At 40.3% G+C, this 25,598-nt stretch overlaps 11 protein-coding genes across 11 annotated transcripts; 6 read left to right on the top strand and 5 right to left on the bottom strand.

The window, feature by feature from the left end:
* Positions 1-396: 396 nt before the first annotated feature.
* On the bottom strand, positions 397-969 carry FG386_003369 (uncharacterized protein; the record flags this gene model as incomplete). Its single annotated transcript, XM_067342683.1, has 3 exons — positions 397-687; positions 787-899; positions 954-969. 3 exons carry the CDS (start codon positions 967-969, stop codon positions 397-399), a joined length of 420 nt encoding a protein of 139 aa, XP_067198613.1.
* A 440-nt stretch (positions 970-1,409) lies between these two features.
* Positions 1,410-2,412, bottom strand: FG386_003368 (uncharacterized protein; the record flags this gene model as incomplete). The annotated part of the gene is made up of 2 exons (XM_067342682.1): positions 1,410-2,260; positions 2,316-2,412. The coding sequence occupies 2 exons, from the start codon at positions 2,410-2,412 to the stop codon at positions 1,410-1,412; spliced, it is 948 nt and encodes a 315-aa protein (XP_067198612.1).
* A 1,203-nt stretch (positions 2,413-3,615) lies between these two features.
* On the top strand, positions 3,616-4,203 carry FG386_003380 (PIG-H; the record flags this gene model as incomplete). Its single annotated transcript, XM_067342694.1, has 1 exon — positions 3,616-4,203. One exon carries the CDS (start codon positions 3,616-3,618, stop codon positions 4,201-4,203), a length of 588 nt encoding a protein of 195 aa, XP_067198624.1.
* Positions 4,204-5,546: 1,343 nt separating this feature from the next.
* Positions 5,547-6,710, top strand: FG386_003379 (ankyrin-related protein; the record flags this gene model as incomplete). Its single annotated transcript, XM_067342693.1, has 1 exon — positions 5,547-6,710. One exon carries the CDS (start codon positions 5,547-5,549, stop codon positions 6,708-6,710), a length of 1,164 nt encoding a protein of 387 aa, XP_067198623.1.
* A 2,028-nt stretch (positions 6,711-8,738) lies between these two features.
* On the top strand, positions 8,739-11,057 carry FG386_003378 (uncharacterized protein; the record flags this gene model as incomplete). The annotated part of the gene is made up of 1 exon (XM_067342692.1): positions 8,739-11,057. The coding sequence occupies one exon, from the start codon at positions 8,739-8,741 to the stop codon at positions 11,055-11,057; it is 2,319 nt and encodes a 772-aa protein (XP_067198622.1).
* A 530-nt stretch (positions 11,058-11,587) lies between these two features.
* Positions 11,588-14,557, top strand: FG386_003377 (Prp16p pre-mRNA splicing factor; the record flags this gene model as incomplete). Its single annotated transcript, XM_067342691.1, has 1 exon — positions 11,588-14,557. One exon carries the CDS (start codon positions 11,588-11,590, stop codon positions 14,555-14,557), a length of 2,970 nt encoding a protein of 989 aa, XP_067198621.1.
* A 494-nt stretch (positions 14,558-15,051) lies between these two features.
* Positions 15,052-16,044, top strand: FG386_003376 (uncharacterized protein; the record flags this gene model as incomplete). Its single annotated transcript, XM_067342690.1, has 1 exon — positions 15,052-16,044. The coding sequence occupies one exon, from the start codon at positions 15,052-15,054 to the stop codon at positions 16,042-16,044; it is 993 nt and encodes a 330-aa protein (XP_067198620.1).
* Positions 16,045-16,333: 289 nt separating this feature from the next.
* Positions 16,334-17,587, bottom strand: FG386_003375 (Sec14d domain containing protein; the record flags this gene model as incomplete). The annotated part of the gene is made up of 1 exon (XM_067342689.1): positions 16,334-17,587. One exon carries the CDS (start codon positions 17,585-17,587, stop codon positions 16,334-16,336), a length of 1,254 nt encoding a protein of 417 aa, XP_067198619.1.
* Positions 17,588-18,455: 868 nt separating this feature from the next.
* On the bottom strand, positions 18,456-19,330 carry FG386_003374 (uncharacterized protein; the record flags this gene model as incomplete). Its single annotated transcript, XM_067342688.1, has 5 exons — positions 18,456-18,550; positions 18,647-18,728; positions 18,813-18,934; positions 19,060-19,118; positions 19,197-19,330. 5 exons carry the CDS (start codon positions 19,328-19,330, stop codon positions 18,456-18,458), a joined length of 492 nt encoding a protein of 163 aa, XP_067198618.1.
* An 811-nt stretch (positions 19,331-20,141) lies between these two features.
* FG386_003373 (uncharacterized protein) lies at positions 20,142-21,905 on the bottom strand (the record flags this gene model as incomplete). Its single annotated transcript, XM_067342687.1, has 1 exon — positions 20,142-21,905. One exon carries the CDS (start codon positions 21,903-21,905, stop codon positions 20,142-20,144), a length of 1,764 nt encoding a protein of 587 aa, XP_067198617.1.
* Positions 21,906-22,362: 457 nt separating this feature from the next.
* Positions 22,363-24,316, top strand: FG386_003367 (uncharacterized protein; the record flags this gene model as incomplete). The annotated part of the gene is made up of 4 exons (XM_067342681.1): positions 22,363-22,520; positions 22,740-22,929; positions 23,085-23,501; positions 23,560-24,316. Coding segments are annotated over 4 exons (1,522 nt in total), but the record flags the coding sequence as incomplete, so codon positions are not given.
* Positions 24,317-25,598: the final 1,282 nt, after the last annotated feature.

The following is a 25,598-nucleotide window of genomic DNA, read 5'->3' as shown; positions in this document are numbered from 1 at the left end:
CTAATAAATAAGCTTGAGTTTATTAGCGCATATTATTGTTGTTTTCCCTTTTATATTTTTGTTAGGTACCGAGACAAAATTATATAAATTTTAATTTATATATATTGTCATACCGGCAATAAATATTCGTCTCGACTTGGGCGCCAAATGCCCTTTGGGCGGTACCGGTGATCTAAATGTCAATAAAATGGTGCAGAATCCGGGGCCTGAGTGAGGCAGGGGAAAATTGACGAGGAAAAGCAGGTATCGGTTAGCTCATGATTAGGAGTTAGAGAAGGCTACATAGGACCGGAACGAGAAATGTGACAATTAGAACCCGATCACAGACGAGACAACGAAATAAAAAACAGTTAGGTATAACTAGAAGAAGACGTTATCTAGCAATTTAAAATGTAATTAGTCCAGGTCGGCAGCATCGTCAGAGTATTTGCCTTTTCTATTGTTAGAACGGTTTTTGCGAGCAAGAAGGTCTCTCCTGTCCTTGTTCAATTTAAGCTTGGTAATAACAACGTTGGAGGGATGAATGCCTATGGGAACTGTTTCTCCGTTGGTTTTGTTTCTGGTAATTCTCTCGACGTTTATCACGAACTTCTTTCTTTTGACAGAAGTTACAGTTCCTTCGTAGTCGTGACTAGAGCCTCTAATGACCATAACTTCGTCTCCCTTTCTAATCGGAAGAGATCGAACCTAAGTGAGCAAGTAAAAGAGAATAGTTTGCGACGTAATTATGCACATTTAATCCCCGATTATTCGGGATAATCGAGATAAACAACAAAGCAAACTTACATTGTACTTTTGCCTTAGTTCCTTAGATAGTGGCGAGGACATAAGCTCCCTTCTCTGGGTCGATGTCGTGGCGAAGTGGTTTTTCCTGCATTTCGAAGCAGATGAACTAACGTCTGAAAGACAAAGTTAAAACAAATCGTTCCATGTCTCCTCTCAATTACACTTACCTTTCTTTATTTTCATGTTTAATTCCTTTGTAAATTATATAAAATAAAAATGATCAAAGGAGAAGCTGATTGTAAAAAAATTAATATCGAAAATGACGGGAAAATATATCAATAATTGTTGATTTGTCACTGGCAAGGCAAACAAATTTAATATAAATAGGAAAAACCTTAAACGTACACTGATCAAAGTAACTATTTATCTATAATTATCTTATGTATATTGTTCAATGTAAACTTAAATAAACGCCAAAGGCGTTTTCCGTATGACCGGCTCCACTACAAGCAAGAGGCGGCTCGACAACCGCGCGGCGTCTCATGTGGGCGCCACTCCACAGGGCTGTCAAGATTACCGCAAGAATACATGCAAAAATTTGCGGAAAATATAATTAATATAGTATAAAAAATAGTTGAATTAAATAACTAACAATAAATAAGAAGATGTGGCATTTGTGTTAATTATGACCTCTTTCCTTTGGGGCAAACGTGTTCTTCGTTCATAACATGAACGAGAACCTTGTTGCAACTATTATTAATGGCGGTGTTATCGTACCCTTTACTCCAATCATAACTCAGGGAGTAGGCGAGAAGCTTGCCTGATGGACTGAACTTAATGTCGGTAACTGGAGCAGGCATGCTCTTCATGATAGTGAGTCTAGATCTGTTGTCTTTGTCCCAAAACGCGATGGCACCGTCACTTCCCCCAGTGGCAAATGTCCCGTATTGCAGATGAAAGTCAATGCTGTTAATGGAATAAGCAATATCCGGACTACTTGTAGTGACTCTGTGACATCTGAAGGGAAAGTTTTTGTCTCTGTGAGACTCCTCGATGTGTGAAATTGCGCATCTTCCTTCGATGGAGCCAATAGCAAATCCAGTTCTATCTGGAAAAAGAGATATAGATCTAGGCTGCAGTTTAAGCTGAGTTTGTATTCTCTTATAAGGGGTGGGTGTTATGTTTTGCAAATTCCACACGTATACTGCATTGTCGGCAGCGGCAGCAACTAGAGCAGGATACTTAATATCCATGGCATATACTCTCTCGGGAATATTAAGTGTATATACAGGAGATTGAGACTGACCATTCCAAAACTTTATAGTTTTGTCCCAGCTCCCAGTGACCACAAACTTCTGTTCATCACACCAAAAAACGTTTGATATTGGTGCATCGTGTCTCCCTACTACTTGACTTTGTCTTGTATTCATATCGTGCATTTTGAGTTCGTTGTCGCATCCTCCTGCAAACAAATATCTGTTGTCTGAACTTATGGCACAGTCTAGTACGGGAGCGTTGTGTTGAAAGGTAGCTCCTAAAATGAAATGTGATAATAGTCTGCAGATAGGTAATGAAACACTGTTACTTACCAAAACGAGTATTTACTGAATTTCCTCCCATATGCTGCACTTCCCATACAGTCACTGTTTTGTCCCAAGAAGAAGCTGCTAACAAGGAAGAGTTCATTGACCAACACACCTGTTTCAATTAAATACAGTTAGTCGGAGCAAAAAAGGGAAAGTGTTTTAGATGAATGAGGAACAACAAAACCAGAGTAGAGTATTGGACCCTAATCAATAACTAAGCACTGATCAAAGGCGATAATGATCAGGACAAAACGAGATTGATATTTGTGTACGTAAACGATGAAATGATTTAATTTCAGCTCTAATTTTTAAATATCGCTTTCTCACTTGTCCATCTCACTTATTTGTTCCTTAGTTCAAATCATTATCACATCTAAGTATACCTTTAATTTGAGATTGAAACATACCTTATTAATGGAATCACTCGGGCAATTGGGAAGCTCAATGCTGTTGTTCACATTGTACTTGCTGTTCTGAGATCCAAAGGATGAATTTGAGAACATTACTTGGACTACTATGAATGACAAATCAGTGCTTCAATATAAGTAGTAGTTAAGGCCAAATGTGTCAAGGCCCAAATATCAGCAAGGACCAAGTGTTGCTTCTGTAAAGCAGCAAAACAAATAAACGACAGGATATCGAAAGTCAGGTATTTGTTTATAAATAAACTGAAGGTCAAGGTAAATTACTATTAAAAAAATCAGGGTTTAAATTGTGGGCACTTATAACGAAAAACAGAATCGCGCGCCTTTTTCGAGATTCTATGTTGTACATGATAAAGACAGTTAGGATAAAAAAGAAAAAAAAAATACAAGTTGGGGCCTTTTAATGAATAATTTTCACAATTAAATGACACTAGTCGCAAATAGGCAGTACTTGAGAAGCCATATAGTGTAAGACTCAGTGGAAGTGAAGAGGAGGAATAAGATAAAGGGAAGATCTTATGATCTTGATCTAAGGAAAAATAACTTGACCCATTTGGTGCGATTTATTACATTGCATCCTCACTTGCTTATCTTCGTAATTGTGCCGAAAATTTTGTATTTCATTATTCCAGAAACATGGTTTGAATTTTAAACACGCAGCAAAAAGTAATCGTTTAAGTAGAAATCAGGAAAAAATTTGAATAATCTGCGATAACTATAGAGAAACCTTGTTCTAATCAAGAGGCTTGGTGGGTGTTATATATGTATTGAGTACGACATTGGGTTGACAGAGGAAGAACGGGAGCACTGTTACTTTGAATTTGGTGAGTGTTTATGTATATATATCTAATATAAATATTCATGCATATATATAAGAAATGAGTAGTAAAGAAAGAAATATTGGAATAAGAGACAGTGGTAATGATGGTGCGAGTATAGGGAGTTCAAATACAAAGAATGAGATGACGAGAATATTTAATAACAGCGTTTTTAAAATTAATTATTATAATGGAAACTCAGCAGTAAAGTTTATTGCTTCAAAGAGAAGGTCAAATTTTATATTCCCAATATTAATGGTTACACTTTCATCTTATTTCATAGTTGACTTGTATCTGAATGGAAGTTTTTTAGTTACTTCTTTCTTGACATGGATAAAGCTTTTGTTATTTGTAGTAATTTTTATCATTTATTATAGACTCACAAGAATTAGATATCAATCTATGCTAATTATTTTTGGTATTGGAGTTCAGCTAGAAACCGGTTTTATATTTGGAAATTACAAAACCTTTATTGAAAAATCAAACATAATTTCCACCTTAATATACGACAATATGACATATATGGAATTAATGCCAACTTTATGTTTAATTGTAAAGGATGAGAAGTCTCTAATTATACCATTTTCCGAGTTTAGAATTCCAATGGAAAAGAATATCACTTTGTACAACACCATTAAAATGGTTTAGCACATTGAAATGAAGAGAGACCAGAACCATTTTTGTTTTTGTTGTAAACCGTGTAATTAACGAAGAGTTGAGATGTATATATTTATGAATAATAAATAGATATTAATTAGTTGTTTCTAAGGCGTTATTTTCCTTTTTCTCTCAAATCCGTTTCTCTTGCACTCTTTTCAGCCTAAAAACGCATCAAATCTTCCCCTAAACTCGTGTTTTGCGAGAAACTGCTCTCATAAGATGGAACAAGAGGTGCCTGAAGTGGAGTGGAGAGGCTGAATTAAGCCTAAAACGCAACTCTTCAACGCCGAATCTAAAGGCGGCCATAGTGCATGTTTATGATGGCAGCAAATTTAGCTGTTGCTCCGGTTTGAAGCCCTGCTTCATGCAGTTCGTTTTCGTCTCGAGCATTGCATCGGTGCCAAGCAAGCAGACAAAGAAGCAAGTGATCGGTTCCACTCGTAGCGACCCCTCATCTCCACAACTATAGTTTAATCAACAACTCCTAAAAACCATTATATCCCATATTTTTGTTGCTTTCTCTCTTACGATTTTTATGTGGGCATGAAGCCTCGGCGCTACCACTCGGATTCGCACTATAACAGGCGCGCAATGCATAAATGCCATTATTAGCTCGAGGGTGAGAAGTTACCCCACAGATTAGAGAGGAGTAAGAAAAAAAATTAAAGTTGAGAGAATTAGGATAAAGGAGCAGATATCTACAGGTGGAAAGTGGCTACTTTTAGACTTAGAGACGCGAGCGTTAACAAGATAGCGATTGAGCAATACTGAGTGGCTTTTAAGTTATTAATTATAAACCCTATTTTTGCTGTTTATAATTAAGAATACGAGAATTAGACAACACAAATAATAATATAAGTAAGAAATGTTAAAGAATTTTTGATTTTTTGGAGCAATAAAGGAGGGAAACAAGAAATACTGACTATTTCATTCTTTCTTTCTCTTTCTTTTTTCTTCTCTTGAAATATAAATTAAAAGTAACGTTATTTGTTGTTATTGAGGCTTTGTATTCAATACCGGCAAGGAGTTTGTTAAATTAACTAAGTGATACTTGAACTGAATTTTTTTTTTTTTGTAGAAATACAAATAACAAGCAAACTGGCTTTTAAAGCTAAAACATTCAGTTTAACACATATATACTCAATAAAAACAATCATTATCATTATTGTAGTTACAGAATCTGTGTATATTCTATGGACAACCAAACTTTAGAGGTTGTTGAGACCAACACTTGTAATAGTGAAAGTTGCTGTTTAGACGGGAAGGCGACATTAAGTTATTTAAATGCAACTAAAACTGGTCTGAAAGGGGGCGGAGGTGTGGGGGTTGGAATGGTATTGACAGATGACTGTTATTATAGCGCAGATGAAGATTTGCAATTTGAGAACGAAGAAATAACTGCTAATATGAATGTAAACGGCAGCAGCAGCAATAATAGTGCCGTTGCATTTTCGTCAGTTTCAACCTCCTCTTTTGGAAAGTTCTCGAATTCTAATAAGGTATCGAGAAATTCAACTTTAATTGAAAAATTGAGTAGTATTGATGTTGGTAGCAGCAGTAATGCTAACAGCAACACTAACAAAAATGACAAATATATCATAGAGGAATTAGAAAACAATGATGGGACTGATACGAATGTTAAAACCAAAATTAATGTTGCTTCGGATGGTAACAGAAGCAAGCAGGATAAAGGCCATCAATATAGTAGTAAGTTATTTAAAATGGTAGAGAGGGGTATACTTAGGAAAGACGATAGTAAATCAAAATCCGAATTAAATTCAAACTTGGATAATTTAAGGAACAGTCTATCCGAAAATAGTGTTGCAAACGTAATGAATTCAAGGGTTTACAGTGGTAACAATGGTTTTAGCAGGACCGATTCGAGTCAAGATTTAGTTGAAGACGAATATAGTAATTTGGAATCATGTACAGTTGACGAATTAAATTTAATACTTTTGAGTGGATCGAAAACGGGGAATTCCAAGCTAATAACTAAAATATTAACGGTGTCTTCAGACTTGAATTACAAAATCAACGTTAATATTAGCAACGAAAGAGGGTTCACACCACTTCATTGGGCCTCTTTGCATGGACATTCTATAATAGTTAAAAAACTTTTAAATTCAAACGCGGATCCCAACAAAGCAACAAGGATGAATTGCACGCCATTGCACTTCGCCTCAGCCAATGGTTTTGACGAGATTGTGTCTTTATTGATTAAGTTCGGGGCCAAGACCAATGTTATAAGTAACTTGGGGTGCACACCCCTTTCCTCCGCTTCTGTTAGAGGTTATGAAAAAACGGTCAGGTTGTTGATAAAAAATGGCTCATCTTTGGACTATAAGGACAGAAACGGCTTTACTCTCAAGGAGTTAGCTGAGTTAAATGGACATCTCGAGGTTGTCAAAGTTTTAGAAGAAGCTATTACTTTATCTCAAAATAAGAAAAACGTAAGCACTCAAAATGAGAAGGAAATCGAACAAAGTTACGTATAACGAGTAAAACCATTCAAGCATTCCAATTATGTCAGGTTATATTGGTTGGTCTACGCGCATTTCGTTGCTAGTATAAAACATGCAACACTGGGAATTTGTGGGGCATGCATTTGAATTTGCATGCATCTCATGTGCTTCTAAATGAACATCTGGTTTATTCGATTCTATCTGCAACTACTGACTTTGTAGGTAGGGGCAACTAATGACGCAGAAATGGGATTCGCGGTCGCGAAAGGAGTGAAGGCATTACTGCACAAAAGTGTAGTAAATGAGCCAAACTAATGGATACATATCTAAGGAACTATACGTATTCTAATTGTTTTTGCTTTATAGTAGAAAAAATATTTGAATTTTGAGAAAAAAATATGATAAAAGCGAAATAGAATGCACCAGTCTGCATATGATTTAGATACACTGTCATTGTTTATTCCGGCAATAATACTGGAATGAGGGAGTTATAATTGCTGTCCACCGTTTTAGTCTAGAATTTATTATATTAAGTACTTCAATTAGATATCCATTATCCATTTTTCGCCACTAATTGTCACTTCGGCGCTTCCCAGGCCTTCTCGTCCCTGCATTTTGTCCAGAGTAGATGCTCCCTTCTTGTCGAAGTGTAGCCTCATCAAGGCTAAAGTGAATTCCTCCGGAACGGGGGTTTTCGGGGAAACAAGTTGGCTCGGGGAGAGGCAGGGCCGACCTAGGTCGCGAGGGGGGCGAGGGCGGAGATCATCAGCTACAGAGAACAGGTGCAGGGATACAACACAACGCAAATGGTGGCGTCGCGGACCTAACTAAAGGAGGGACTCAGACAAACCCAAGAAAGAGCGACTGCAGAAAACCTATCAACTTGGAAAAACAAGGCAACACCGATACGCAAATGGGATATCTTTAAAAATCGACGTTATTTGGCGCCAATGTGCCGTCTCAAGATGCACTAGTGTGTGGAGTAAAGAGGAGAAATGAGCGGATATTAATGGGATATATAATTAAAAGACACTGGGTAAATAATAATAAATAATGTGTCTAGGAGACACAAATAATAAATAGGCAAAAAGTGAGGCTGTTTACTTGGGAGGAAGATTTTTGATTATCATGTATATCCGTACGTGTTTCACTATTTTATTTATCAAAACATAATTTGCCAATATAAGTTGACGCCAAAAAAATATAAATAATATTAAGTACAAAAAAGGGTAAAAAATAAAAAAGATAGGAGGAATTCAGTCAAGTTAAAAATCTATACCCCCTTTTGATCTTGAGGATATAAACTTAAATGGATACGGCGTTTTAAGATAGATAATTCCCATTGAAATAGGCTAACCACATTTTGCGTATCATTGATAGCATCCGCCTGTACTGGAGGCTGCGATAGAGACAATATCAATAGTACAAATGGAACAGTAATAAAGCCACGTAAATAGCGAGGACAGTCTTCTTTATTTTAGAAAACAAAGTCGTTGGCTTGCTTGAGGAAAATATATATGGCAAAGCGACCTGGGAAAACCCTGGTGCTTTTGACACGATAAAAGAATAGGTCAAGAGAGCCAAATCAACAGTGTATTTGCAGCCACTTGAATTGAAATCTGCGCGAGTATACATTTAACAAGGTGTACTTGGTTTATGTCGTCTTTCAGCCTGGAGGAGACCGTATACATACGTCCTTTATGACTGGAGGGCGAAAAACTCCTTTCAGCGAGTTTCTTGAATGTTGAATTCTTGGTTGGTGCGTGATCACGCCAACTCTACTGGATCTCCTTCCAATCGAGCATATTTGGTTTGAGCACAAGGTGGTGGGACGAAACACACACTCTCTTCACCGAATAAATAGCCGAGCAATACTGCTTTTCCTTCTGCACAAGCGTGATAAAACACCATATGAAATATATGTGCAGGTATATATATGTGTACGTGTATGTATAATATATGTATGTGTTATGTATATATATAATATATATTATGTATATATATATGTATATATATCCACATATATGTACATGTGATTGTATAGTATATTGATCTGTGAAAATGGAAGATAAGAACAGCATTTGCCGTCACTGCGAAAATGGAGTTGAAGTCAATGATAACCAAACTAATGCAAACGATAAAGCGACGTCAGGAGGCAATCTCTCGAATTCAAACGCGAATCAGTGTAACAGCAATGGAATGGGAGGCACAACCGTATTTTCTACATGCAGGAGATGGATGGTATCTGGAAGATTCCAGGACATATTACCAAAAGAATCCTTGACTATGAGCTTAGTCGACTGGGAAGACTTGTACAGAAGAGAGAGGCTTGCTCAGGTGCACCACAGCGTGTATACAAGTTCGGGATGCTTCTTACAACTCGATCAGAGACAACTTGTTATGAGTTGGATAAGCGACGTGGCACACCGTCTTGCCTGGGAGAAGAGCACTTTTCACATAGCCACGAGTCTGATAGACCAATACATGTTCTGCTTAGAAAGAGATCCGGTTTCGAGGAGAAGACTGGACAGGAGTTCTTTGGCTGCAACGTTTGCAGCCGCCGTGGTTACGGCGGCCTCTCTGGGCGAGTGTCTCGGGGAGTGTCACGACAGGAAGCACTGTCCGGGTTTGCCTCCCTTGCACAGATTTGTTCAGAGCAGCGGAATCATAAGATCGAGCAGAGACATAGTCGAGATGCAAATCCAGCTCCTTGTGCAGACTTCGAGGTATGGTGGGCCTTCTCTTCTAAACAAGACACCAGCCCACATGACGCTGCACTACCTGTCAAGACTCAAGCACCTTGTGGAGTCCCTGCTCTCCTCTCTCTCCGGAGTTTCCCCACCCTGTGGCGCCACAGGCGGTCCTTCCATTTCCCAGCAGCAGAAGACTATGGACGAGTGCGGAGGCGGCCCAGCCGCTCAGTCCGAGTCGGGGGTGTACAGGATGTCTGACCAGCACCAGAGAGACGGATTCGGCGATGCCTGTGCCGGCCTCAGCGGGAACGACAAAGGATGCTCGAAAAAGAGTGGAGCTGCAGCAGGCTACAGTGGCTACGGCTATGGCAACCGTTGCCAGGAGGGCGGCGGCGATGGCCACTGCCCACCCTCTTCCAGAAGGAAGGGAGCGGGGTCCTGCTTGACTAGAAAGATAGGCATTAGCACCACAGTCGGACAGGCTATTTTGGGAATAAGGGACAAAATAGACTATGCCTACCTCTTTGAGAAAATAATGTTCGCTCACGAGCTCGCTCTGTACTCGGGGATAAATCTGCTCATACCCGGAAGCAGGATATCCGCGTCCATATTGATAAGCATACTCACAAGTTACGACCCGATACTGCAGCTCCCAACGCACCAGAACATCCTATACAACAGCCTTTGTCTGCTGGACTATGACATTGGCATACGGCCGTACATGCCGTACTTGGATCCTCTTATTAGGAGAATAACTTCAATGTCCGTGGAGACAATCCGATCTATGGAGAGCAACGGGATGCAGGGAGGCGCCAGCAAAGGAGGGGGCGGAGGTGGCAGCGGAGGAGCAGGTGCAGGCGGCACCTGCACCGGCAACAGGAACGCGAGTGGCGTGTATAAGCTGTTCACACAGTCTAACGCGGCTCCCTGCGACGAGCCAGCCTCTGGGGTGATTTTGATACACAAACACCACTTAATTCCGGACAAGTTTCTGAACGGTCTGAGGATATCCACTCTAATTGCAATGCATTCGAGGATGAGTCAGCCGAGCATAATGAATCCCTTTTCGATATCGTCTCCGAATTCCATTTCGGTGTCCCCGCACTCAACGTTCAGCTCAACGAACGGCTCTCCGGGATCTTTCCAGTGTTCGCCGATTTTCTACCCCTTCAACGGAGGGATTGCCTCTGCGAACGGCTCGAGGTGTTATTTGGACGAGAAGCGCGCCTCCATTCCCCAAGCCGGATGCTGCCTGGTGAAGAATATGGGAATTAACAGTAAGTTGGGAGGACACATTTTGTACAGGGGAGGACAACTGCAGAGTAACAAGAGTTGCTCTTTGGACGACGGCACCACGAGTACAAGCAGTGGTAGTAACGGCAATGGGGGATTCTTGCCGGTCAACGATGACGAACTTGCTCCCAGAGCGCAGTACGACCGGGGTGACTTGGCAGGAGATGACATTGGGATTAAGTTGTGTCACAAGGATGGCAGCAATGGTGGCATTCACGTCGCTGGAGTGAATGAGAACGCAGCTCTTTGCCACGCTCAAGCATTTAACCACTACTTTGGCCACCACCATCTGCATCTCAGTAACAGAGGAGGCGACGACTATCAACACCTATATACAACCTGCTCTACCGCCACTAACTCCCCGCTCCTGGGAGGAGGAAACTGTCATTTTTAGTGTGTTAAGGGAGCCTCGTTTTTTGGAACGTTTGTTGCTTGCAAACAGGCGTGGCTTAACGCTGCGGCGTGCTTATATGTGCCACAATTTACCTTCGCTTCCTGGGGATTCCAAGTACTTGTATATTTACTCAACGGGGTTCTGTTCGAACAAGCAAGTCGTTGGAGGGCCTGAGTGGGGTGTCCTGCTGTGAACGGGGATACAAACGTCGTACGTAGTAATAAATAGACTTGGTATAGATAGACTAGATAGACCGACATTTATAGTATCTGATTATTTATAACTTCTCTCCCGCCTGGTGTTTCTGCATGTCATGCAATCCCCGAGGAGCCACCCAGTGGCATTGGCGCCTCAAGCGAGATCTAGATTTGAATGACAGTGGAGGTAAATGGGTACCGGTAAAAAAAAAGAAATAAGGGTACAATGTAAAATATTTGCATATACATACATACATACATACACATTAGACGGACGGACTTATTGAAAGTAAAGGGATATTTGTTGGAGTGTAGCGTGTATATCTGCGTGCGATGTTGCTGGAAAATAGCGATGACTTGTCTTCTCAAATGGACAGAATATGGTACGACTCTTTTGAGGAGGGATTTTCAAATGCGTTGAATGATCATATCGAGTTGCTGGACTACGTTGCGGATGGAAGCGGAGGGAGGAGGGCTGGGAAGGGAGGGAGGGCAAAAAGGAGAGAGAGACTCAGTTACAAAAGAGTGCAGGGTAGCATAGACAATCAAAGATGGGAGTTGAGTCGACTGGGAAGTTCCGGGGTAGTGTTTGACTCGGAGATAGCAGAGAAGAAGGATTATTTGTTTTTGAACGATTTGGACTACAATGAGAGTGCGGAGAGGAGAATGAACGTGTCTCTTTTGGTGGACTATCCGAGTTTCTTGGTTCGTTATAGCCATTTGATTTCAGTCGGACTAAATCTGAGGAGGTGCGCGAGTCACGGGGGAGAGGGTGACTTGGAGAGTAAGGATGAGAGTGGCGTTGGTTCGGGCGCCGATTTTGGCGTAGTCAAGGACAGAACTAGTGATATAGCGAGAATGGCGAGAAACGGAAGTTCGTTTTTGAAGAACTTGAAGATGAAGGAAAGTATCAGCAAAATGCGTGATAGATTTTGGGAGTTGAGCGACACGAAGATGGGCGTTCTGTTGGGGATTGGGAGGAGAGGTGAGGATAGTGTGTGTGGCAGGAAGGAGGACACGCAGGTGGAGGAGAAAGGCCTCGGGAGTTTGATATCGGGGAGCGGCGATGATAGCAGTTATGACGAAATAAAGAGCAAGAGAAGGGAGCTGCCGGTTTACAGGGTTAAAGATTCACTGATGAAGTTGATTAACGAAAACATAGTCGTGATATTGGTCGGGGAGACTGGGAGTGGGAAGACGACCCAAATAACTCAGTATTTGCATGAATATGGATACACGAGAAGGGGAATTATAGGATGTACGCAGCCAAGAAGAGTTGCAGCGGTAAGTGTGGCAAAGAGAGTATCAGAGGAAATGGGTGTTAAATTGGGTAACGAGGTGGGTTACTCCATTAGATTTGAGGACCTTACCAGCAGGTCAACGGTAATCAAGTACATGACTGACGGTGTTCTCATGAGAGAGAGTTTGAATGACCCGGAATTAGACAAGTACAGTGTAGTCATAATGGACGAGGCGCACGAGAGAAGCTTAAATACGGATGTGTTATTTGGGATACTTAGAGGCGTGTTGAGTTGCAGAAGAGACTTTAGGCTAATAGTTACGTCCGCAACCATGGATTCCGAGAAACTGTCGAGCTTTTTCGGCAATGCTCCTGTATTCAAGATACCGGGACGAACGTATCCAGTCGATATTGAGTATCTCAGATACTTTCCCGACGACTACATAGAGGCCGCTGCAATGCAGTGCCTGAAGATACACTGCAGCAATCCAGTAAAGTACCAGAATCAGGGCGAGAAAAGCGATATATTGATATTTATGACGGGTCAGGATGATATTGAAGCCACGTGTTACTTGATTGCGGAGAAATTAGAAAAGCTGATTCCTGATGGCGTTGAGCCCTTGCTTATACTTCCGATATATTCGCAGCTGCCTTCAGATCTCCAGGCCAAAATATTCAGGCCTAGTGAACACAGAAAGGTAATCGTCGCAACTAACATTGCGGAGACCTCTCTGACTTTAGATGGAATAAAGTACGTAATTGACTCGGGACTTTGTAAGGTTAAGGTGTACAATCCAAAAATAGGAATGGATTCGCTGCAAATAACGCCAATAAGCAGGGCAAATGCGTCTCAAAGAAGCGGAAGAGCAGGAAGAGTCTCTCCGGGAGTGTGCTACAGAATGTACACTGAGAACACGTACTACGCCGATTTATTCGAAAATAATGTTCCTGAAATACAAAGAACCAATCTCTCGAATGTCGTATTGCTTCTTAAAACTCTTGGATCTGACGATGTATTTTCCTTCCCATTTATAGATCCTCCGTCTCAGTCCTCCATCGTGTCCTCGTTGTTCAATCTCTGGTCTCTAGGTGCACTGGACGATGGTGGAAATTTAACGGAGTTGGGTGCTCAAATGTCAAGATATCCACTAGATCCTCCGTTATCCAAGGCGCTCATAACTGCAAAGGATTTAGATTGCGTGGTTGAAGTCATTGTTGTGGTGTCAATGCTGTCCGTTCCAAGCATATTTTTCAGACCCAAAGACAGAATTGAGGAGGCCGAGTCGAGCAGGGAGAAGTTTTCCGTACCGGAGAGCGACCACTTAACTCTTTTAAACGTGTTTCTTCAGTGGAAGCGGAACAAATCTTCGCAAAAGTGGTCAGAAAAACACTTTATTCACCAAAAGGCCTTATCACGTGTCCAAGATATATTTTTTCAAATATATGACATTTATTTATGCAATAACGGCTGCAAGCAGACTCGGGACGAAAGTTTGTGGAGGATTAATTACAGTTCGTGGGAAAACGTGAGAAAGTCCTTCTGCAGTGGGTTTTTTCATAATTCCGGGAAGATGCATGGGATTGGACAGTATATTAATCTGATTACCTCCGCTCCTGCCTACATCCATCCAAACAGTTCCTTGTTCTATTCTGGTGTGAATCCCGATTACGTTATGTATCACGAAGTTTTAATCACCTCGAAAGAGTATATGAACACTGTATCTGCAGTTGAACCTAGTTGGCTTCTTTTATATGCTTCTTGCATATTCAAGTCGAGTATCTTTGAGTCTTCAAAGAACACCAAAGACGAGAATTCAGTCTCGAGTGACAAACACTCAAAAAGGGACGTTGCTCAGAACGAGGATTCCTTAGTTGGGAACGGGAACTCCGCAAAGAGGAGGAAAGAAGACGACCGTGTCCGTAATGGTGCCTTTGGTGGCAGCAGGAGTAACAACAATTCTGGCACTACCGCCGAAACCGCAAGGGTCGCTGGAAAACGCAACTCGTCCGCTGTTAAATCAACAAATTTGTCAAACAAGAACACCCTTTCATTTGATTTTTAGCTACCTCGCCAACTGCGAACCGGTCCTGCTCGTCCCCACCCAACTCAGTTCTTGGGAAAGTAATCAGCGTGTTTCGGCAATATTTGCAGCAGTTTTCCCTTTCGCTGCCTCACCACGCCTCCTTTCGTAAATGTCTCTGGCGATCGCCTTGCATTAAAGCCTAAACTGCATGTCGTGCCCGCCAAACGCTTTATTATGAATACCGGCATAGGGAAACGGGGTTTGAAAATAAAATTAAGGGCCCGGGTAGAAGAATCAAGGCGCAGGTCAGAAAAGACCTTGTCGCTTTTGCATAGATTAAAGAGCTCCTGGTTGGGTTTTTGCAGATAGGACTTGGGAACAGGAGGCGGCAGTGAGAGTCGTTTTGCTGCGATGGAGAGGACACTTGTTTATTTAAATAGGGAGAAAGAAGCTAACTGTATCTGAAGGCGAGAGACGCGATAGAGTACGAGGTTCAGCAGGAGTAAAGCGGCGGAGGCGATCCAGTGTTAAACATGGTTAGGAGAAGAGGGAGCAAGGTAATATGCAACATAAGTCCGTCAGACAAAACGTGCAAACCACTACTGGAGTTGGTTCCGGAACTGTTGGACGAAGGGGGCGAGGTGCTGAAGGACAGGGGGGCGGAGCTAGAGGAGAAATACGTGCATGAGATATATGAGAAGATGGCAGAGCATTTCTCTCATACCAGAGGTATAGCATGGCCAAAGGTGAGGGAGTTTTTATCTTCTTTTGGTCCCGGTTCGCTGCTGTTGGATGTAGGATGCGGGAATGGGAGATTCATGGACTGTGTTAAGGAGTCAAGGGCTCTTTTTTTGGGCACAGATAGATGCAGGTCACTGCTCGATTCTGCTAAAACAAGAAACAATTCACTGGAGGTGTTTATAGACGATTGTATTAAACTAAACTTAAGGTCAAATTCATTCGACGGAATTGTATGCATCGCAGTACTGCATCATTTGTCTACGCCTGAGAGGAGGTACACGGCCGTTTCTGAGTTGGTCAGATGCCTAAGGAAGGGCGGAACACTATTGATATATGTTTGGGCATTTGAACAGCAAAAAGGTACCGTCGGTGCGAGAAGCTTTTCTTCCAAAGACACAATGGTTCCTTGGCACTTTCAAAAAAAGTACCTCAAGAGAACCGATAGCGGCGAGATTGGTGGATCTGAAAGCGGTGACAAAGCTCAACAACGGGATTTGGGAGTTGAGGAGCGGCAGGTGGAGAACGGAAACGGAGATAAGGAGAGTCGAGACAAAGGACTTGGGGTTAAAAAAGTGTCTCCGGATAAATATCTTATGACCCTGCAAAGGTATTACCACTTGTTTGAGGAGAGCGAGGTGATCGAAATGTGCGAGATGGGGATTAAAATGTACCAAGAAGGAGCATGGATCAGTGACAAGGGCGCCAGTGAGTGTGAATGCAGAGCTTCAATTGTTGAAACTTATTTTGACTGCAACAACTGGGCAGTTAAAATAGCTAAATACTGAGCTGACATCGGCATTCATGGCTTGTATTTTCAAACGTAAATTACAAAGCTCTGTTAAGGAACAAAAAATAGCACCAATTAATTCCTTCGCTTACTTTCCCTTCTATATTCCTCTGATTCCCTATACGTGTTTTGCATTCTCAATATCATAAGAAAATGCGTGCATGCATGCAAACGTCTGTGGGGTAAGGTTTGTGGATGCGCAATTTAAATAGAATAGGACACATTTACATAAAGTCCGTCTTCGCAGGTTGAAATCTACATTGTAACCTCCACATTAGCCAAGTTTCTCAGTTTAACGTTATCTTAATTTTTGGTACTTCTGTTTGGTTGTTTTCTGGATTCTCGTTTTCCAGGTAAAAGCGTCTAAACGCAGACCTCTCTTCGTCCATGCAGTAGTCGTCGTTGTTCTCGCTCTGATTCCTCTTGATTCTTCTCACATACCTGCGATATCTGGAGTTCCTTCTTGACTTTTCAGCGTTTTTGTCAATGTTGTCCTCGTTTTTTTGCAGAAGCTCAGTCAGAATGTGGCCCTGATACTTGATCTCCCAAAATCTATCGGAAACAAAATCGTGTTTCCCACCAAATTCGATCGGAATGTTCTTTCTATCTATGAAGTGAGAAAGTGCATCAAAGCCGGTAATTGAATTCAACGGCTCGAATACTTTGTTTATTATCTGAAATCTTTTTTTAAGACTTTTGTGTGATAACAAAACCAATTTTATAGAGAATTTAATTAGTCGTTTTGGTTTAAATATTAGTATCTGTCCGAGTTTAATCGGAAAATTATGTGTCAGCAATTGTGCTATTCTAAGGCAAAATTCGATTCTAAAATCAACAACTCTCACTTTGGACGCATTTATTAGTATACTTATCCCATTCTTCTCAGCAGCACCATTATACGGGTTTTCCTTCATTATTAGCTCTATTACGAATACAAACAGCAGTATAAGGTCATCTACTGTTTGGAGTTTTGGGTTGTGATGATGAAGGTTTATGATAATCAACAGTCTACCATACAGATCTAATTTATCCAGTATGACCACCTTTCCCGTTCTTAACTGCGACAGTATCGTCGGATTCCTTATATCTATTTCATTTCCATTTCTGTTATTGTATTTGTACATCATCATTGTAAAAGACTTGTATGACTTTATCGCCCTTTTCATGTTGTTGTTCATGCTCCTTAGGCAAAAGAGCGCTATGTCTTCTCTGCTCCATCCAGATCTTGAGAGCTCTTTATCCATTTTGCTACTTATAGGGCTAAACCTAAATGATGATCTACACAGTATCTCGCTCATTTTTGCCAATTGTTTAACCTCCAGCGTTGTTTTCTTCCTCTTTATGCATCTCTTCTGGCCGTCCAAGATGCCTATTGTCTCCCCGTTTATCGCGTTCCCATGATTCTCAACCTTATTTAATGTAAAGTTCGGATAGTAGTTCTCACAAACGCCCTCCATACTGTACTCATACCCGTATGTGCTTATTTGGTCCGAGTACTTGTTTCTAAGCAGCTCGGAACTACTCATTACGTCATTGTCCATTTTCCAACTCATTTGTTACAACCGCTATTCGCGTCTCTCTGTTTCCTCTTTTGCCCTGTTTTCACTAACTACTTCTTGATTTTATTTATTGTACTCGTCTTCAAGTACTGTATGCCTCCAGTACTGTACTCGCACACAGTCAACACCAATTTTATTCCTATTCAGATAGAAAACTCTCCAAAACTGCCTAATTAGGTTAAACTATCTAAATAGCACAGAATATTTAAGTATTATTTAATTAAGACTTATTTTCACATTCACACACAAAACACTTATATATTCATGATCTATGGCATGTATCCTGCCAAATTCTGGCAACGTAATGGCGGGCTTTTTATGGGGTCCATTCTATGTCCTCGTTTATTTCCGCATAATTTCAATAAAATTCAGGTGCGAACAGAGAAAACTAGACGGGAGGAAAGAGTGTGAAAGGGATTAAGAGTTGCGTATAACTCACTTGTTAGGTGGCTATAGAGTTATGTGTAAAGAAACGGGATGGTTTAGCGAGTAAATGGCAGAATGCGAAAGTTGGGAACGCCAGTTTCGCTGATGCCAAGCATACAAAGATGATTCGCGAGGAGTGTGGGTGAGACTGACTTGGATCGGAAGCTTTTTCCTCTTTTTTAAATACCCATCTTTTTTATCTCCTCCAATTTACCATGGCACGCCTCGAGGTTTAAGAAGTTGGGGCCTGGGTCTGTGCGAGGCCGAATTCAAGACAAAATGCAGAACATGAGAAGGGAGATAGAGCTGGATATTGCTTAATTCGCTGAAACAAGTGCCTAATCCGACATGAATCGGTATACTTTTGACTTCAATCCTAATTCGTTCATTTTGTGTGCTTTCTCCGGCCTTTCTCCTTTTCTCCCTAGCTTTCATTATAGGAACTGAAAATAGACTTGGCGATTTGTCTCACTCCAACCAATAACTGCTTTAAAATTGGAATTAGGTTTATGGTCTCGCCTGTGGCAGTTTTTTTCGTTTTGATTGTAGTTACTGTAGTTAGTCACGTCTTAGGAGGGGGAATTTACCCCACCGCTTGGATTGCATTGTTCTTACCTTCAAATTCAAAAGTTGAGACAATTTGTATCACGAGCGGATAGTAATTCGCCTGAACGACAGAGTGCTTGTTAGTTCGAAACTTTAAAGCAAACAAAAAGTCATTATTTGTTTCTCTATGTTCTTCCACTTAATTCGTTTATTAAAGGAAACAATTTCAACTTACCATTACAAATGAGGTTTGACCAAAAGCGTCTATTTTATTGCAAGATGAGACTAAACTACTGAAAGTTGTCGTTACTGAGGAGTCTATCAGTGACTCTTTAGGATCTAGTTCCGCGCTGTTGACTTAAATGTTGAGTTAATGCGATTTAAAACATGTCAAATGATTATTGTATCCGTCAAAACCGTGTTTTGGTTCAAGTGGAGGTTGCATTCTTTATTCTGGAGTGGCAAAACGCCTGCAAACATACCTTTTAAAATCGTGATGCCGTCCTTGTCTGAAACGTGTATAGTTTTAATCCCAATGTTCCTAATTAGTTAAGTAAACGTGGTCGCGATTAGCATTTTCACGATAGGCAAAGCTAGAGTTAGCGGATAACAAACTCACCTCTCGAGAATTTGGTTCAGTTTCGAAGTTAGCTCATCTAAAGTTAATAGTCTTGTCTTATTCTCGTCGTCGTTTGAGGACGAGCAACTATTGTTGCTGCCTATTGAGTCAGAAGATCTCAAAAACAACGTCATAGAAGAACTCGAGTGCTCACACGCACATCTACATAAACAACTTTATCAAATGCAAAACGAATATTTACTTGTAAGTGTCTCCGGAGACACAGACACGAAATCTTTAACAAGAAGTCAAGATTTCGGGGTCAACTTAATTAAGGTGAAACACCTTCCGTCGTGATCCTCTCCCACGCGCCAAAAAACTTAAATATGAGACTAGTACAAAAGTAAACGGTGATGCCACTAAAACTAAGTGAATTTATTTCGAAACAGAATATTTAAGGTAAGTGTGCACTGTCACAGGTCACAAACATATAAGTAAAACGTTAATTCACGGACACAAGTATGTGCTGTATGCATGCATACATGGAATTTAAATTAATGCTCGAATTGTAGTGATGCAGTAAATGCTCCACCCTGTTCAAACAGAACATTACATTTGATTATTTTCTGTTTTTGGCGAGTTTTGGTTGGAAACTCTTAATCCGAATCAATACTATCCCTGATTTCAGTAAGTTTTCATCGTAGTGATGTCATCTATCTTGTGATTGTTGCGCTATTTGAATGTTCCGAATTTGAGTTCTGGTCAGAATATGGAGTGCTTCCGATATGAAAGTGGTTATTTTGTGTAGTTTGAATTTTATTAGCGACTTGATGGGGAGTAGTGCTGGGATTTTGTTGAAGAGCAACAGGGTTGTGGGAACACCAATTGTTGTGCGAACAGGAGGGTTGGAAAGGAAAGGCTTGTCAAGTTCATTTGTATAGCTGTCTGGATTACTAGAGATCCAGGATCCACCGGATTTTGGTTTTGTTGGACGTTTGGCGTTTGTTAATTGCTTGAACTTGTGACATTTACATTAACGCTTGAATTTATTGCAGGATTTACCGTATTGGTTAATACAACAGGCGAGAAGGCCCTGTTAAACTCTTGACTGTTTAAATTCCCACTGCCAAGTGAATCAACTATTCCATTTTCAAAAACAGAAGTTTTAACTTGAGGTAAGTTTTCTGACTTATTTGACATGCCACCAACTATTTGAGCATTGTATAGTGAGTCTGGCGAATGCTCCTTTTGAGTGTTGACCGGAACTGAAGACTCCAATTTGGATGATTGCGTATTCCAATGATTTTCGTCAGGATTAAGTCCACCTGATTCATTTTTACTTAAACTCGTTCTCTCTTTCTCATCGACGTCTTTATAGCACTCGTCCTTTGAATCCAAATCAAAATTACTATTGTCTCTGCCTTTTTCGCTTTCTTCAATCAGTTGTTTTTTGGCATTCCTGTTCGCTAATCTACTGCTCCTGTCTTTAACAGTATTATTGTTGGAGTCTGAGATTGAATCAGAGTCGCAGTTGTATTTATTTATCCTTGAAGACCTTCTGGTTCCAGTAGCACCTTCGTTTCTAGTATACGAATAGTAGTCGATGTTCATTGCAGCCTTTCTTTTTGTTCTTCCGCCAGCAAGCATTTCATCTGTGGGGGCGCAGTTACCCCAAGAAGACTCCAATTGATTTCTGATTGATCGCATTTGCCTTATTTTTCTCAGCTTTGCTTTCTCTGCAACCACAAGCGAATTGTATTTTGATTCTAGTACTAATCCAACCTCCTGTAAAGAGTCGTCATTCAAAAACGTCTTGTAGGTGCTACATAGGGTGTCAGAATTATCTGAAATAAGTGTTAATTCGCCAGTTTCAGATGACTCTCTGTAGAGTCTAAATATAACATCATCGTTTGGAAGATTTATGTACCAGTAATAGTGTCCAAGTTTGTCCTCTCCAATGTAAGGAGGCGACAAGCCAAAAAAACACTCACCTGGGACCACGTTCTTACACTTAAGTGAATAACCCTCCATTCCCTGCAATATATTTCTCAATTGCCTGCTTTCCTGGATACAAACATTTATTATTATCCTGATAGTTCTCAACCTCTCGTACTTTTCAACATCCCTATACTCTTTATCTCTATATGGGTTGTAGAGTTGGTTCTCTTTCGCCTCCTCACTGTCGACCTTCGATTTGCTTTTGCTCTTGTTTCCACCTGTCTTGTTCTTTCTTTTTGGCTCTTCTTTAACTTGTTCCTTTGCTCCCTCAGCTTCCTCCTTCACATCATTTGACTCGACTAGGTCATTTGTCTTGTTGTCACCTGTCGTCAGACCGCTTAAGTTCTCTTTGTTGTCCTTTCTCTGAATCTGGCTCGTCTTGTCCATTTCCCTCTCACTCTCCTTCTCCTCGCTGTTTCCCTCTTTCTGCACATCGCCAATCGCGGCTATCTTGTCCCAAAACAACTCACTCACATCAATAGGCCTTTCATCCAGAAATTTTGAGATATTTCTCTCCAAAGTAACATGTGGCGGAAACCTTTTCCCCAAAAAACCGAGCAACTTAAGATGCAAATTTCTAGAGTATTCAGTCAACTCAACGCTGTCAAAGGTTGCCTGTAAATCATCAAAGTTCCATTCTATTGCCATACTCGTATTGCTTATCAAACCCAAAAATCTAATCAAGGCGAAGAAATGTGGATTTTCTGCCACTGGCACATCCGGACCATCCTTAAATCTTCGATACTCAAACTCCACAAGTTTCTCGCTCATAATAAAAGTCTAAGGACAGTCACGCTGCTAATATACCTTGCAACTCCACAACACAATTTCTCGTTTTATATCTCCAGCATTCAAGAACTCACTCTTTTATTGCCACTTTCACTCTTGTCATACTTGTTTTTATTATCTATCAAAGGTTTGGCGGGAACAAGGCGGCGCCACAATGATTTATTTAATTTTTAAGGTGATCACGAGTAAAGTATAACAACACAGGAGAATTTAAGGGTGTCGTGCTTATCAACAAATGCACAGTTGCATAGCTTGAATAGTTGTGAATATTTGCTGTTGATGTGTGCCTCTCACCAACACATTTGTCTGGATTTTAAGGGGTGTTTTGTGAGCAGTTCGAAAAGGAATATAGCAATTGAATAAAATTATTAGATCTTTGAATTTTGCAGTTCAGTTTACCCAATGCTTCTCTGGGGTATGATACTGGACGAGTGGCAAAATGGAGGATTCACTTTATTATGGAGTATATGGCACAAAGATAGTTTGGGATGTTGGATGGGTCCCAATAAGGAGGTTGCAGGGCAGCTCGTATTATAGCGAGTCTTGGATTCTGAAAAATGATGTCAACTCTTCCGTGGAAAAACTAAATGCTGAGCTGTAAGTTTTGTTTTACACACGTATTTTCGCTTGTTTTAATGAGCAAAACGGAAACTGCGTAAAAAAGCCTCATTTTGTACGACAAGTGGGCTTTCAATGAAAATTGGCAAATTCTCGAAAGAATAGCACGAAGTCGACTAATAGGCGGTTATCGTGTGTAATGTAGACTGAATGACATTTACTCTCCTATTCTTGTTTCGTATTTAACATTTTTTTTAGAGAGGAAACAGAGAAGGACTTGGAGGTGTGCAACAGACAGATAGAGGAGTGCTTACAAGAAGTCCTAAAGTCCCAGGAAAATAACGAAGGAGAGGAGGATGAATTCGATATTAAAAATTTTGATCCGAACAATATGGAAGACCCGAACATTTTTCTAGAGAATGCTCAAAATGTCAAGCAACATCTAGAGGTAATTTAACGAATCTGCAAGTATAGCAAGTATAAGTGGAAAAGTTTTGCTTTTGTTTATAAAATAAAATCAAACACGATTTCTGTTATATTTGTTGTATTTGCGTTTTATTTGTTTTTGTATAAACTAAAAACTAATTTTGGGAAAACTTTTAGAACAAACAAAATTCGATTAGAGAAAGTTTAAGAAATTTAAAATCAGCAAAATTGCTCTTCAGATGGGACCAAAAGTCCCTTCCGCCTCATCTTCATCGTCTAGACGCGCCTTGGATTTACCTGTTGAAGTTGCAAGTACAAAGGGACCAAGAATTCAATGAGTGGATGCAGAGGCAATGGGAGGAAACAAGAGCAAGGTTTTTCAGAGCAAGAGGCTTGAGACCGCCGAAGAGCAGCGTAACAGTGGGTTCTGCTCTGGGGAATCCTGGCTCAAGTAGCTCAAACATGGGGAGGAATTCAAACAGAGATGGTAATAAGAAGGAAAAGTCAGAAGCAAAAGAACAGAATGCAAAGGGTGAGGATACCAATAAACCCCCTCAAGTACCTAACGAAGAGATGAGATTTGTGGCCAAAATGGTGAGTTTTCCGCTAAAATACATACTAGTTACTATGATTTACTATTAATTTTATATAGGTGTATGGGGATATTGAAATTTCAAACACAGGGAGGAGGTTTTATGCGACAAAATGCCTGGAAAATTCAAGAGTACTTAGATCGGACGCAACTGAAGCAGAGAAAGTAATGCGGGGACATTGGAGATATATACTATTATATTGTGGAGGAGACTTTCAAGAATCAGGACTGGCTCCGTTAATAGCTACAACAGAAACAAAATACACACACCCTAAATACAAGATAAGGCATTCGCTGGCATTAATAACACCATATTGTGAACATGGAAATGCTCATTCGCTCATAAATAATATTTCGGGACAAAGATATCGTTATCACTATACATGTAATCTATTACATTATAATTTGCTGTTAATCATTAAAGCCTTGGCTTTTCTAGAAAGTTACGGAATATACCACGGAAATATTAAACTGTCTAATTTATACATAAGTGCAACGGGATTTGTTTTGCTTTTAGGCGATTTTATGCTTCCTCTTAGACTCAAAAAGTGGTATATAGAAATAATGAAAAATAATGCAAATGTTCCAACAAATCTTTCGCCAGAGTTCAGATATGCACTCACAAGACCCAATTTTAAAACTTTTGAAGATTTTGAAAACGAGGTTGACTATCACAAGAACGATGTATTTTGCTTGGGTTTGGCCTTTCTTTTCATTTCACTGATTCGGGAACCAAGTGAAAGAGAGCTTACTAAAATGAAAAGTTTTATCAAAGACAGTCTTTTAAAGCTATCGTCGGAGCCTGAGTGGACTGCTGGTAGGTTTAACTATTTCTAATCTGATTAGGGATTTTTACTTTTACTCTATTAATTAAAGAATACGTCGAACTCATCGGCAGGATGCTAACTTTAGACCCCGTAAAACGTCCCCGCTTCGGGGAATTGTTGATTAATAGGGATTATGAAATGTTGATGGGAAAAGGGTTTTTTGAGAAGTTGAAGGACCTATTCACGCAAAACTCCGACAACTCAGCTAAGTCTCAGTTCCAACCGGAGGACGAGGTGTTGCATTATTCTAAATTATCAGAGGGAGTTGTTTTAACAGAGGTTAAGTCTAAAGAAAATACATGCAATTACATATAAATTACTTGGAGACCCCACATCCGCGGGCTTACCACCCCCATATAGAAAAAACATGTATATACCGTTTGGCGGTAAAATAGTGGAAATTTTGATTCATTTTATTTTTCTTTTGCATATAATTACTGTTGTTGTTGTTTAAAATAGACGATAACTAGGAAGCGTAGTCGGACTGTAAGACAGGAGAAACGGCGAATTTGTTGAACGTGTTCAAACAGGGCTGCAGGGGAAAAGAGTTTTGTGCGAAATTGACTCTGGTTAGGTTGATACAATAGGAAGCATACTACAAGTCATATATTGCAATAAAAGACTTAATTGTCTAGCAACTTGTGAGTATAAAAATAATTGTTTTGAAACGAGGAAAGCAAAAGGTTGAGAAACGTCTATATAAAGACCGGAGTGGTGTGGGGTCGGGAGAAGTCATAGTAAGATGGGTTTCAGTACTTCAAAAATAGACATTTGTGGAGCACAAAACGCAGTTTCTGAGTGCAAAAACACCAAATACAATGAATTTGTGAATAGAAGAATGAAAATGTCGAGGAATGCAACAGGTAAAGTTATAAGTTTTTACGAGGATCTTAATAGGTATTATGGGTTAGAGTTTTACGAGGATAACATTGAGTACTTGGAAGACGGCGAGCACAACTTTTATTCTTCAGATGTGTTAAAGAGGGGGAAGTCTCACGAAGCAAGTCACAAAAAGGATATAAGTGAATATGGCGAGAATGTAACAACAGAGTTAAATAGATCGGAAACATACAACATTGTAATAGACGACTCTAAGAAAGATAAAAGAACGGAATCAGGATGGGACCAATGTGATAACGATGAGAAATTGAAAAGTTTCTTAAATGATAACATTCAGGTGAGAATAAGGCAAGGTAAATTAGACTTGAGATTATTTGAGGACAATGTAAATGGAAATAGAGCTTCAGGAAAAAAGCTGGTAGATAAGGAGGA

Source organism: Cryptosporidium ryanae (genome assembly GCF_009792415.1).
Source record: "Cryptosporidium ryanae isolate 45019 chromosome Unknown contig_76, whole genome shotgun sequence".
NCBI lineage: Eukaryota > Apicomplexa > Conoidasida > Eucoccidiorida > Cryptosporidiidae > Cryptosporidium > Cryptosporidium ryanae.
This window is presented reverse-complemented; position numbering and strand designations above follow the sequence as displayed.